This window comes from Micromesistius poutassou, assembly GCF_964030765.1.
Source record: "Micromesistius poutassou genome assembly, chromosome: 14".
Classification (NCBI taxonomy): domain Eukaryota; kingdom Metazoa; phylum Chordata; class Actinopteri; order Gadiformes; family Gadidae; genus Micromesistius; species Micromesistius poutassou.
The window spans coordinates 15,084,393-15,098,176 of record NC_140284.1 but is presented as its reverse complement, the minus strand read 5'-3'; the positions used below and the strand labels follow the sequence as shown (position 1 = coordinate 15,098,176).

General features: G+C 43.4%; 2 protein-coding genes across 4 annotated transcripts; one reads left to right on the top strand and one right to left on the bottom strand.

The window, feature by feature from the left end:
• Positions 1-816: 816 nt before the first annotated feature.
• nostrin (nitric oxide synthase trafficking) lies at positions 817-6,753 on the top strand. 3 transcript variants are annotated; one of them, XM_084477974.1, is made up of 14 exons: positions 817-856; positions 979-1,064; positions 1,378-1,461; positions 1,673-1,735; positions 2,177-2,258; positions 2,381-2,443; positions 2,906-3,004; positions 3,462-3,587; positions 4,203-4,301; positions 4,676-4,801; positions 5,090-5,198; positions 5,374-5,462; positions 5,921-6,043; positions 6,125-6,753. In XM_084477974.1, the coding sequence occupies exons 1-14, from the start codon at positions 830-832 to the stop codon at positions 6,347-6,349; spliced, it is 1,401 nt and encodes a 466-aa protein (XP_084334100.1). In that variant the 5' UTR covers positions 817-829; the 3' UTR covers positions 6,350-6,753. The 3 variants fall into 3 exon arrangements, with proteins under 3 accessions (XP_084334100.1, XP_084334102.1, XP_084334101.1); XM_084477976.1 differs by having other exon boundaries at positions 5,332-5,462; XM_084477975.1 differs by lacking the exon at positions 1,673-1,735.
• Positions 6,754-6,767: 14 nt separating this feature from the next.
• Positions 6,768-10,126, bottom strand: spc25 (SPC25 component of NDC80 kinetochore complex). Its single transcript, XM_084477977.1, has 7 exons — positions 10,063-10,126; positions 9,783-9,942; positions 8,841-8,906; positions 7,930-8,076; positions 7,740-7,844; positions 7,476-7,574; positions 6,768-7,208 (listed from the first exon to the last, which is right to left on the bottom strand). Exons 2-7 carry the CDS (start codon positions 9,937-9,939, stop codon positions 7,084-7,086), a joined length of 699 nt encoding a protein of 232 aa, XP_084334103.1. The 5' UTR covers positions 9,940-9,942; positions 10,063-10,126; the 3' UTR covers positions 6,768-7,083.
• Positions 10,127-13,784: the final 3,658 nt, after the last annotated feature.

Genomic DNA, 13,784 nt, shown 5'->3' with positions numbered 1-13,784 from the left:
GGTTAGGTACTAGTACTAAACACTAAACACTGCCCACTTCAGTACTAATCACTAAACACGGCCCACTTTAGTACTAATCACGGCCCACTTTAGTACTAAACACGGCCCACTTTAGTACTAATCACTAAACACGGCCCACTTTAGTACTAATCACTAAACACGGCCCACTTTAGTACTAATCACTAAACACGGCCCACTTTAGTACTAATCACTAAACACGGCCCACTTTAGTACTAATCACTAAACACGGCCCACTTTAGTACTTTAGTAAACACGGCCCACTTTAGTACTTTAGTAAACACGGCCCACTTTAGTACTTTAGTAAACACGGCCCACTTTAGTACTAATCACTAAACACGGCCCACTTTAGTACTAATCACTAAACACGGCCCACTTTAGTACTTTAGTAAACACGGCCCACTTTAGTACTAATCACTAAACACAGCCCACTTTAGTACTAATCACTAAACACGGCCCACTTTAGTACTAATCACTAAACACGGCCCACTTTAGTACTTTAGTAAACACGGCCCACTTTAGTACTAATCACTAAACACAGCCCACTTTAGTACTAATCACTAAACACGGCCCACTTTAGTACTAATCACTAAACACGGCCCACTTTAGTACTTTAGTAAACACGGCCCACTTTAGTACTTTAGTAAACACGGCCCACTTTAGTACTAATCACTAAACACGGCCCACTTTAGTACTTTAGTAAACACGGCCCACTTTAGTACTAAACACTAATCCCAGCGCAGGTGATTTCCGCCTGTGTGACTTTGTCAGGACTGGGGGTTCAAAGTCCACCGACAACACCCAACGCAGGATGACGGATCCCATGGGCAGCTGCTATGTGAGAATTCACTTTTTGAAACTTATTTGAATAATTTGTTCAAAGAATTTGAGTTGCTGAGTTGTTGAGAGTGGGCAGTTCCTCTCAGTGTTAAAATGAAGTCACCTCATTTACTGTTTCAGTACAACTCCCTGTACCAAAATGTGAAGCGATATTCAAAGCACGGAGAATACTTCTTCAAAGAACTGATGGCAGTTTTCCAGCAAAGGTATGTTCAAGGTACCAACATGTCGTAGTGGTTTCCTCGGTCGTCCACTGAGTGTGATCTGAGTTAAGAGAGTTAAGGGGAAAGGTTTGAGTTTCATGTGAATCTTTTAATAACAATTTCTTTATCAAGCACAATATTCTTCAGGTACCTTCCTTGCGCCTGGTATAACAGTTTCATTTAATTTGACATGAACTACTTTATGTCTACGTACTGAAGGAGTGTGGGTTTGACTCGTAGCTACCAGTTTGGTCACTCTGTCACTCATTTATTCACTCATTTATTATTCTTTTCTGTTAATATTAAACTGCAACAGGGCAGAGCTGGAACTCAACTATGCCAAGGGAATCCAGAAACTAGCAGGGAGGCTTCTCAGGGCATCAAAAGGAATGTCAAATAAGTAAGTACTATCAATAAATAATTTGCCACAACCTGTAAAACTAACCAGAAAGCAACCCACCACACTGTCCAATCTGGCAACACTGACCTCACAACCTGTACAACTAACCAGAAAGCAACCCACCACACTGTCCAATCTGGCAACACTGACTGGATCACAAGCTCCCAAATCCCAGGCGTCCATCTGACCATCCTTCTGCTTTCTTGCCAAGTTCCACCTACAGCGCGTGGTGCCACGTGGCGGACGAGATGTACTCCACAGCAGACACACACAGGTGCACCCTCTCACCCACCCACCCTCACCCCACCCTAATCCAAACCATAACCGCACCTACCCACCCTAACCCCACCCACCCACCCTCACCCCACCCTAATCCAAACCATAACCGCACCTACCCACCCTAACCCCACCCACCCTAACCCAGACCCTAATCCACCCACCCTAACCCCACCCACCCTCACCCCACCCACCCTAACCCCACCCACCCTAATCCAAACCATAACCCACCCTAACCCACCCACCCTAACCCAGACCCTAACCCACCCACCCTAACCTAGACCTTACCCCACCCACCCTAACCCAGACCCTAACCCCACCCACCCTAACCTAGACCTTAACCCATCCACCCTAACCCCACCCACCCTAACCTAGACCTTAACCCATCCACCATAACCCCACCCCATCATAACTGATCCAACCCAATGTCCTCTTCCAGAACTCTGGGAAATGCTTTCCAGCAAGAAGCCGTCCTGGAATTAAGACAAGTTTTAGATGAGCACAGTAAAAGGAAGAGGCCTGTATGTGATTCACTCCTTCGTAAAGTTGATCACATGATCTTTATCTAACCCTAACCCTATGATCCCATATCCATGTCTCTATTTCTTTGTCTGTTGTGGCGTTCATGATGATGTCATCAAAGCTTGACAACCATGTTGAGAAAACCGGAAAACTGTTGACGGCCAACTGGAATGAGCAGCTGAAGGTTTCCCAATGTTTCATATTATTATTATAGTTATGACATTGTAATCACATTGTTATGCATTTTCCACTGAACAAAAAGAAATTCAGGAAAAGTGTAGAGATTAAATGTGATGTTGCCAAAATAGGCTTTTACCAGAGTCTTATAAAGTCTTGGCCTTTATTGTTGTCAGTAAAAGATGTACAGATAAAGCAGATGTTATCTAAACATCTTCACAAAGTTGTTAATCAATGATTGGTAAAAATTGTCAAATGAATGATACAGTAGATACAAAAATCACAAAAGGTCTTACGTTAAAGGTCTCAAATCATATAACCATACGTTTCCACAGGGATCATTTAATCACGTTTGCTCCGTGAATACTGATTTTTCTCTTGAGTTTGTTGGCTGTAACAGTACATATATTCAGATGTAAGGTTGATACGGGTTCTTCCTTTAATGTGAGTTGTCTTCCTCATCGAACAGATGAAGAAGAAACTGGTCGGGGTGACCAGAGAGCACGAAGCACTCGTCAACTTTGTGGAAACCAATGAGCACATCTGCACTGAAAAGGAAAAACAAAAGGTAAAGGAACCCTCAGCATCCTGTTCATCTCCACCCCCCTCCCCTGAGCTCCCTGTTCATCTCCATTCCCCTCCAGTCCCTTTTCGAGGAACATAGCTTTTTTTTTATTTAACAAAAAAAAAAATCTCAGACCCACAGAACAGGAAGAAAAACATTGACTAGAACACAGGGGACATGACAAAACAGCCAACGCACACGCTGTTTTCCCAAGCACCGTCTGAGACCTTCTGGTGGTTTTAAAGGCTCCATTTGCGGACGTACCTCATATTTAAAAGCAAAGGGGCGGGGCCAGACACCTGAGATGCCCTGCCAAATTACATAACAGATCATATGACTTAAGGAACTGAACGAATGAATTAAACGAACGATTTTTGATAGTGAAGGGAACTGAAAGAACTGATTCCCGGAAAAGAATTGTTTTGCCCATGCCTAATGTACGTTACACCTGGACCAACAGATGCTCAACAGACTGACCAAGTCAGCAGAGACCCAGACCAAACTGGACGAGGAATACTTTAGCAGGAACATGGAGGGCCATCAGGTCCGACTGAAGTGGGAGAACACGTTGAAGAACTGCTACCAGGTGTGTTGGCGGCTCACAGAGCAACGACAGCAAGAAGAAATAGAGAGAGTTATTTGACAAACGATATCTCTAGAACACACCACAGAAACCCATATCCCTCTATCTCACTATCTGGTAACGGGTTCTGTGAGATAAATCATCTGGGAACGAGGTGAGTTGGGAATGTGTGGAACAAGGTGAGATGTTTGTATACCTGGGCTACAGTCAAGCATCTCCGGGTGTCGCTGGAACCCATCCACTTGGCGTTCCTTGTGTTAATAGACCGCCGCTTCAAAGTGGAGTTTGGGGTGGGGAGTAGAGAGGTTCGATCTTAGAGGATATTACCCCACAATCTCACACTGTGTCGGGTCAGGGGTCAAAGACGGCCTGCACATCTCTAAATCAATGTAGGGTCAATGTAGTGCCAATGAAATTGTTTTTTTTGTGCAGCCAGTTTTGGTATCAGTACACAGACACGTCTGACGTGAGGTCAGAGTTCAGGTGGGCTGCTGCCACTTGAATACTGGCTTGGCTGCGGAATAAGGTTGTACTTTATTAATCCCCGACAGGAAAGGAGGGAATATGCTTCCCAATCTATTATTATATATCTATAATCTACCTCCTTCCACCTCTCAGATCATCCAGGAGCTGGAGAAGCAGCGCCTGGAGATGTTGAGCACCACTCTGCACAGATACCGCCTCCACACTTCAGGCTTTGGACAGAGCCTCCTGCATGTGAGACTCATCACTTTCATTCCACATTTATTTTATTTTATTTAACCTTTCTTTAACCAGGAAAAGGTCCCATTGAGTTAACTCTTCTCCCAGGGAGTCCTGGCCAAGACAGGCGGCAAAAAGTGTCAGAATACACAAAAGACAAGACAAGGCCACACACTACACCACAACTGACACACTACACACACTAGAATGCTAGACATTACATATAATATAATATCAAGCTAAGGTAAAACAAGCTAATACAAACAGCTAAAAAAGTTTTTAAAAAAAACTGACACATGATCATGTTGTGGATTTCTTACCTTTGGCTGCATACAGATGGATCCACTTTATTCCCTCCCTCCCTCCCTCCCTCCCTGCCTCTCCCCCAGGGTCAGAGGGGGGTTGAGCAGGCGATGCAGAGAGTGGACCTGCAGAAGGACATACAAGCCCTGGTGGAGGAAACCAGTGCCACAGCCCAAGAGAACAAAGCAGACTTTTTGATGGCTGACTATTTTGTAAGGCTGCTGCGGCTCTCAGTTCATTAGATAGATCAAATCAAAAGATAGATCAAATCAATCCCATTTTGGTTGACCCATGGGAATGTACCCCTCTCCAAGTTAGTTAGTTAGTTGACGCTTTATATTCGATGACCATAGCTCCTCTTTTAGTTCTGAGAGACAGAGCGAGAGACGATGCTGTCCCTATTTATCATAGACTGATACCTTGGACACAAAGGAAGCTTTAGTCGGGCATTAGGCCCCACATGGAGAACACTGAACACTCTTGTCATTACTACGCACTAGGAGGAGGACCGCAGATCCCTGATGGGGAAGGAGAGAAGGAGAGACGCCATCAAAGTGAAACTCCAACGTTTGGAAGAAAGCATTGCAAAGACAAAGAAAGATTGCGAGGGTGAATTTCAAAGTCTAAGTCTATCTCTTAACTGGCTGGTTGATGATACCCTTAATCATGGATTAATTAATCCCCTCTTTTGGTCCACAGCAGATGGAGTGGGTAATACATGTACCAAGAATACTAAGGCAAGGGGATTTCATTTTTGTTTTAAAGTATTTTTTGTTCATGATAGGACTACAGAAACGGATGAAAAGCAACGCGGATAATCCGTCCTTTTCAAAGCAGAAGAACCTGAAGGAAACCCAGCAGCTGCTGGAGGAGGTGACCCACTTTGTATTTTCTGACATTTTCTTTTCTTAGTTTTAGGGTTAGAAATAGGGTTTTGGGGTTAGAGTTAGGGTTGGTTTTAGGGAAGTCTCACAAACTAGACTTCAGATTCATATCTAAAGTCTGATGGAAGAGCAGCTCGGATCTGGAGGAAAGTGTGTCATATTTACTCATATAGCTGACTCCTGGGCCAGCAGTCTTAAGCTGTAATGGCTTTCTGCAAAGGTTTCAAATCAACAGCATGTAGAAATACAAGTTAAATCCCCTTCGGAAAGCTTCATCCACCAGAATATTTCAGTAGCGAATCAGGGAACAAGGTTTAACTACGTACCCTGCGGTTTATGGTGTCCTCTTCCCCAGAAGTTCTGCAAAAGCATTGGACAGTTGGATCTGAGATGATCTAGCGTGAATAGATATCTATAATTCAATGTATTTCTTGCTATGACACGTAGACAACCCTGAAGCAGGATCTCCTTGAAGCCACTCGTTATAAAGTGTCCCTGTCCCTGCTGGCGCTGGGCGAGCACGGGGCTGCCCACCGCTTCAGCCACAGCATCTCCACATGGAAGGACAAGGTCTCAATGCAAATAATATCATTGATATTTTAGCCTGTACCACCTACTCAGTCATTTACTGAATCTGTTTTCTTTCTAAAGGATTATGAGCACAGTGTCATTCAACTGACCCGTCCAGTGGTCATGAGAAGGTCCTTCACAACTCGTCTCACCCTCCGGACCGCCAGCATTTACAACAAGGGGCCTGTTCAGACCATGAAGGAGCCCCACCCTGACCAGTCCCCCCCTGGCTCTGACCAAAGGACCCCCTCAGCCTGCCCTGACCAGGGCCCCCTTGGGCCTGACCAAAGGACCCCCTCAGCCTGACCAGGGCACCCCTGGGCCTGACGAAAGGACCCCCTCAGCCTGACCAGGGCACCCCTGGGCCTGACCAAAGGACCCCCTCAGCCATGTAAGGCTGTGGTTGAGATGTACTGGAAGGAGTTGAGTGGCCACTTCCCCTCCACCTACTGGAGGAGCCTTCTTAGACGAGGGCGTCTCACTTGTCATGACCCGCATCGCCTGAGACGCGCACATACATACAGTATATATATATATATACATACATACATACAGATATTTTATATACCAGTGGAACCCGCGTCCTTGTGGGGAAGCAAGGACAGTCCATGTATTTTGTACTTTGTCTGTCATACGTACGTGCACTTATTGTTATTATTTTGTTTTGGAAGAAATTTGATGTATTGTGTGATAAAATGACTTCAGACTGATTAATTTGTCTTGCTCCAAAACAGAGCCAACTTTATGAGAACAAACAAATACAAATTGTACAAAATAACAGTGAACACCAGAAAAATGTGCTTGGGTTCAAAGGTTAGGTGTAGAGTACACTAAACAGGATACGCACACATACAATACACACACACAAACAAAGGTTCAGATGTTTTCTAAAATCACTTATGACATTTACAAGAGGAAGAATGTCTTCTGTCTGGGAGCCAGACACACTGGATTCTAAACGTGTTCAGTTCCAGACTCACTGGATCATAAACGTGTTCAGTTCCAGTCTTAGATCCCAGAACCAACTCGTCTTCTCCGGTCTAGAAGCGCGCCTGGGCAACAAACTCCATCCTGATGTTGGCCAAGAAGGCGGAGATGTTATTGGTCTGGTTGAGCCGATTGTGCAGATCCCCCAAGGACTCCAGCACTGGGTCGCTAGACATGACTGAGTGAATAAGAGACCATTAGCACCGGGTCGCTAAAATGACATGACTAAATGACATGACTGAGTCTTCCAAGCTTGAACAATCATTTGGAGATTGACATAGTGCTTTTTTGAGTTCAGGTTTTTCCATTGGTTAATAAGCCAAGCTAGCTGAAAGCATATATGTATCAGAGGAGCATAACGTTAGGATGAGATGAAGACCTACTCTGATAGGACCCACATATATGTATCAGAGGACCATAAGTTCAGGATGAGATGAAGACCTACTCTGGTACGACCCGTCTTCCTGGATCCCCATGGTGAAGGTGTATTCATTCTCTGGACTTGCAGGGTTAACATTCTGGAAAACAAACTGCAGCTTTTGGCCTTTCAGAAAAAAACAAAGCAGAAAAAAATGGTTGCGCAATATTTATGCAATAAATATAATTATAAATACATTATTATTGTAGATAATCATTATTTCAATTATCCAAAAGTTAGTTCTGAACAAGAAATTTGACGGGTAGGCCTGAGACAGACAGAGTTCTGCACCATGGATTCTTCTGATCTCCAGGCCCAGTCGTTCCTGAAACACCTGCTTGGCCTTCAACAGGTTCTTCAGCCTGTCCTTGTTGGCTCTGTTCTGAGACACGACCACTAAGGAGCACAAGAAGACACACATGGGAGGGCTCACAACACAACTCACTGGACCAATGGAAACCTGTGATGGCCAGTGACTCACAGTCCCTCCTCCCCGCTTGGTCCTCTCTGAGCTTCTCTATCTTCAGGCGGAGGTCGTCTTTCTGCGACTGTTTCTGCTCCATCTCCACCAGGCTTCGTGAAATGGCGTCCCTCTTCTCCTTCATGAGCAGGTTCTTCTGAACCAGATCTGGGACCAACAACCAACACATCCACCTTCAAGAATTACTAAATATATTAAGGATAAAGAAATTATACTAATAATTCATATTAAGCTTTTATAGACACCGAACGGATGTGTCTGGGAACACCTGCTCCACATGTTCAACATCCTCTACCTGAAGACCTGGGTTATGTTATGGTTGGGTTAGGAAGGTTATGTTATGGTTGGGTTAGGAGGGTTATGTTATGGTTGGTTAGACTAAGGAAGGTTATGTTATGGTTGGGTTATGTTATGGTTTGGTTAGGAGGGTTATGTTATGGTTGGGTTAGAGGAGGGTTATATTATGGTTGGTTATGTTATGGTTTGGTTAGGAGGGTTATGTTATGGTTGTGTTAGAGTTGGGTTATGGTTGAGTTGGATTTTGGTTATGGTGGGATGGGTTAGAGTTGGGTTATGGTTTGGTTAGGTTATGGTGGGTTAAGTTAGAGTTGGGTTATGGTTTGGTTAGGTTATGGTGGCTTAAGTTAGAGTTTGGTTATGGTTGGTTAGGTTATGGTTGGGTTATTTCATCATCTAACCAGCATAGAAGTGTGTATTAATGGATCAGCCTCAAGATTATCAGTACAATATGCTGACAGGGTACGGGTGAGTTAACTCTAACCCATCAGTAGAACAGAGTGTATATAGCAGGTTCTCCAAGACCATCAGTAGAACATAGCAGGTTCTTCAACACCATCAGTAGAACATCGCAGGTTCTCCAAGACCATCAGTAAAACATAGCAGGTTCTCACCCTTTTTGTTTGTCTGAATGGTTTCAAACAGCTTGTCTTCGTCCTCACATTTCTTGGAGCAGGTATCTTAACCACACAAATGGATTCATTAATTCACTATTTTTATTTAAAACAAACAAGGTGCAGTGTGTCAAATGTAGTGCAGCTCGCAGAACGGACGGCAGTAATGTAATATCCTGTTCTTAAGTACATTTTATTGAGGGTACAGTCCCATAGAAAGTGTGTCCTTAGAAGGAGCCCTTAGATCTACAAAGGGATTGGGTCCTCTCTTTAAAAGGTCCCATGACATGCCACCAGGTGTGGTGTGATTAGCCGTTACAAGCCGTTTTGAAAATCTGTCTGTTATGACATCACAAGTGGGGGTGTCCACCTAGATGTGTGACGGATAGATGAGCAACGATTGCTACAGTCCACTGGGTAGGCTGGTAGACTGATCTATCCAGCACACATCTAGGTGGACACGCCCACTTTTGATGTCAGAAGAGTGCTGTGATTAGCCATTACAATAAGGCTTGTAATGGCTAATCACACCACACCTGGTGTGATTAGCCTCTTCTCTTTAAGGGACAGGGTCTTCTCTTTAAGGTGCGGTGGATATGGAGGGGAGATATTCAGTTGGTTTCAATCTGCCTACTCAGCGCTAGATGCCACTAAATCCTACACACTGCACTGTTAAACAAATGACCCTACGTTGTACATTTGGAAAACAAGAAACAACGCTGTGACTCTTTGAATAGATAAATGCCTGAAGTAAGAATGCCTTTCTTACACACATCCGTTAATGTGACACACTGGTAGCTTTTGAAAGTAACATCATTATAACGTGTATATTTAGTGTTGGATTACATGTGCAACTTCTATAGTAGCAGTTGATCATGAAGTTCCTTCCAACAAACACGATGGTAACGTTACAGTTAAACCAAGAGAGACGTGGAGGCCTACCAGCAGCAGACTTCATGGCCAGTCTGTGGTACTGGCCCAGCTCCACAGCAGCCTCCGTCGTCTCCCCGGAGGTCTGGACCAGCAGCCGGCTGTAGACCTCCTCCATCGCCGCTCGGAGCGAGTCGACCAAATGAGGGTCTTTGATACAAGCCATCATAACCTGGGATGAGTGGACGAGGTTACAGACCTTAGTGTTTAAAACCGTATAATATAGACAACATACTAACCTTAGTGTTAACATCTCATAATGTAGAGTTTAATGAAGTGTAAAGTTACTAACCTTAGTGTATAAACACACTTTTTGTTGTCCGTTAATCCGCGAGTTGCTTTCAAAATATCGCGCGCAACCGGAAGCTAAGGCGTTTGTGTACCGGAAACTACGTATATATCCGACACTTCATAAATACATTTATATTGACATAAATAAATAGAAAACAAGAAAAATAAGCATTTTTAGATTCTAAACGATATTGTATTATGTTTTTGTTTTAAAAAAAATCCAAACAAACACCATACAATACCCACAATGTAACGACAATTGAATGCTTTTTTCATTGTTAAGAATGCCTGCCACCTTGTGGGCAGGCATTCTCTAGTCAAGCACATCATGTTGCTATAGTCACTGATTATGGTATTAATAGAGCTTAAATCAGTCGCAATGTGTAAACACTATTCCTGGTATCTAAAGACTCATTTGTCTACCTTAATGTGAACTCTTTTTATGGTGCTGGTTATTTACAGTTGGGTTCATGAATGAAACTGCTGGTATTTATTAGAAAGCTGCCTACAATTTTAGGATTGTTAATAGTCAAAGATGTGGTTCAGGTTTTGTTGTTTCGATCGGTTCGTAAATCAAAGGATTCAAAGAAGCCTGAGAGGGCAGGTAACCAGGGGCCTCATGTACAAAGCTTGCTTACGCACAAAAAAGCTGCGTAAGCAACTTCTCACGCAAACGTTCGGATGTACAAAGACTGACTTGACGTGAGAAAGTGCGGTTCTCCACGCAAACTAAATGCCTGGCTTACGCACATTTCTGCTGCATTTTGTCAGTTAGCGGCACATAGAGGCAATGCAGCGCAACAACATTAAGCCTACGCGATCACGAGTCATGAAGTAATATTGCAATATGAGGCGAGTTCAAAGTGGATTTGAACGTCGGAATGCGTGATCTTAAATGCGCTTCAATCATGCGTTATTGTTGTCGAGACGCATAATGTGACACTGTTGTTAGGCTAAACTTAAACAGACCCATAAAACTAAATTGTCAATATTGGAATTAAAAGGAAGCCCCAGCAATATTATTTTCAGTGATGGCTTGTTTATTAAACGTTACATATTTTCCGGACCACGCATGACATATGATCTCACTTCACACATTTGTTGTGAAATTCTTGACTGCAATATTATTATGTGATGTTGAGTGGAGTAAGCACAAGCCATTGTTACTTAAAATCAATCCATCAATGAACCAGTCGGCCAATTTCGAATTATGTACATATTATTGACACATTGACACATACAACCTATCGTCAGCATGCATCCAAATAAATGAGAATATAAAAGCATGCGCAAAATGTGGCAATAATCGATAGATTGACAATGGCAGTGTTGGCCTTGTTAGAAGATGGTCGCATTCAAAATTAACGGGTGTTCCGCGACTATTATGATTTTTTGGACAAAAAAGAGCCGATCCCAAATCACAGCTGCCACCCTTTGCTCAAATAGGGCGAGCTCCCAGACTCCGCCCCGCTGCGCTCTGACCCACGCTTCTCCGGGGTCAGAGCAGAGACCTTTCTTTTTACGTCCACCTTGATGTCCGACCACTTTTTTTTTAATGTCAGCCACAGTTCGGCTTTCCGCCCCAACCTCACTGACCGACTTGGCAACGTTTTCCCACGCCAGTTTTTTGCTTTTGGTGCTGATTCCGGAGGAAAGAGAGCCAAACAAGATCGTATTTCTGGCCTCTACCTCCGAAATCAGCACCTCCACCTCGCATTCACTAAAGTTATTTTTTCTTCCTTTCTCCATGTTCTCCTTTCTCCTAACGAGTGCACTACTGCAGGCCTATTTATACGAATTAGCATATTAAATGAGGGAGGAGACTGGGTGGAGAGACGGGCTCGTGCATGTGCGCTCAATTTCACGTTAATTGGGATGTACAAAGAGAATCTGCGTGAAATCGTGCTTACGCAAGGATTGATACATCCGGATTTATTTGTGCGCAGCAGCTTTCCAGATTTTGGCGTCCGCAAAGTTTTAGTCAGAAATCCACGCAAGTCTTTGTACATGAGGCCCCAGGTCACCAGGGGAATCAGGTAATCAGCTCCACGGTGAACCGGCTTCTCTTTAGGCTCCTCAGCTCGAGTAAGAGGAAACACAAGCGACAGTAGAACAGAGTGTATATAGCAGGTTCTCCAACACCATCAGTAGAACAGAGAGTATATAGCAGGTTCTCCAACACCATCAGTAGAACAGAGTGTATATAGCAGGTTCTCCAACACCATCAGTAGAACAGAGAGTATATAGCAGGTTCTCCAACACCATCAGTAGAACAGAGAGTATATAGCAGGTTCTCCAACACCATCAGTAGAACAGAGTGTATATAGCAGGTTCTCCAACACCATCAGTAGAACAGAGTGTTCATACATACTAAATTAGTTTGACTTGCTGGTGTGTTTGGATTGTTGTCCTGCTGCAGAACCCAACTTTGCTTAAGCTCGAGGTCACAAACAGATGGCTGGACATTCTCCTTCAGGATTTTTTGTTAGACAGCAGAATTCATGGTTCCATTTATCACAGCAAGTCTTCCAGGTCCTGAAGCAGCAAAACAGCCCCAGACCATCACACTACCACCACCATGTTTTACTGTTGGTATGATGTTCTTTTTCTGAAATGCAGTGTTACTTTTAGGCCAGATGTAATGGGACACACACCTTCCAAAAAGTTCAACTTGTGTCTTGTCAGTCCACAGAGTATTTTCCCAAAACTCTTGGGGATCATCAAGATGTTTTCTGGCAAAAATGAGACAAGCCTTAATGTTCTTTTTGCTGAGCAGTGGTTTTCGTCTTGGATATCTGCCATGCAGGCCATTTTTGCCCAGTCTCTTTCTTATGGTGGAGTCATGAACACTGACCTTAACTGAGGCAAGTGAAGCCTGCAGTTCTCTGGATGTTGTTGTGGGGTCTGTTGTGACCTCTTGGATGAGTCGTCGCTGCGCTCTTGGGGTAATTTTGGTCGGCCGTCCACTCCTGCGAAGGTTCACCACTGTTCCATTCACCATTTGTGGATAATGGCTCTCAGTGCATTTACATGACACTCAAGAAAATCTGTGGTTCGCTGGAGTCCCAAAGCCTATAAATGGCTTTATAACCTTTTCCAGACTGATAGATCTCAATTACTTTCTTTGTCATTTGTTCCTGAATTTCTTTGGATCTCGGCATGATGTCTAGCTTTTGAGGATCTTTTGGTCTATTTCACTTTGTCAGGCAGGTCCTATTTAAGGTGTGGCAGTAATCAGGCCTGGGTGTGGCTAGAGAAATGTAACTCAGGTGTGATAAACCAAAGTTAAGTTATGTCTTAACAGGGGGGGCAATCACTTTTTCACACAGGGTCATGTAGGTTTGGATTTTTTTTCCCTTAATAATAAAAACCTTCATTTCAAAACTGCATTTCGTGTTTACTTGTGTTATCTTTGTCTTATATTAAAATTAGTTTGATTTGAAACAAACACTTTTTCAAACCACTGTATATAGCAGGTTCTCCAACACCATCAGTAGAACATAGTGTTCATACTTGTTTACAAGTTGAAACACAATCACATATTATTATTAACACTCCAAATTAAATTTCATAAACATGTAGCCCATTAATTAATTTTTCTTTAGCATTTGTTGAAATAAACATAGTTAACTTCACATAATATGCAGTTATCTTTCAAACCACTGTCTAGGTGTGTGTGTGCAATGTATGCAAATGCACACACACATGCATGTTTGTGTGGGT

Coding starts and splice junctions, on each gene's coding strand:
- nostrin (XM_084477976.1), top strand. CDS start 830: ATGACGGATCCCATGGGCAGCTGCTAT. Junction 3,005..3,461: donor CTGAAAAGGAAAAACAAAAG/GTAAAGGAACCC, acceptor CTGGACCAACAG/ATGCTCAACAGACTGACCAA. Junction 3,588..4,202: donor CGTTGAAGAACTGCTACCAG/GTGTGTTGGCGG, acceptor TCCACCTCTCAG/ATCATCCAGGAGCTGGAGAA.
- spc25 (XM_084477977.1), bottom strand. CDS start 9,939: ATGATGGCTTGTATCAAAGACCCTCATTTGGTCGACTCGCTCCGAGCG. Junction 7,845..7,929: donor CCAAGCGGGGAGGAGGGACT/GTGAGTCACTGG, acceptor TGTGCTCCTTAG/TGGTCGTGTCTCAGAACAGA. Junction 7,575..7,739: donor GGAGATCAGAAGAATCCATG/GTGCAGAACTCT, acceptor TTTTTCTGAAAG/GCCAAAAGCTGCAGTTTGTT.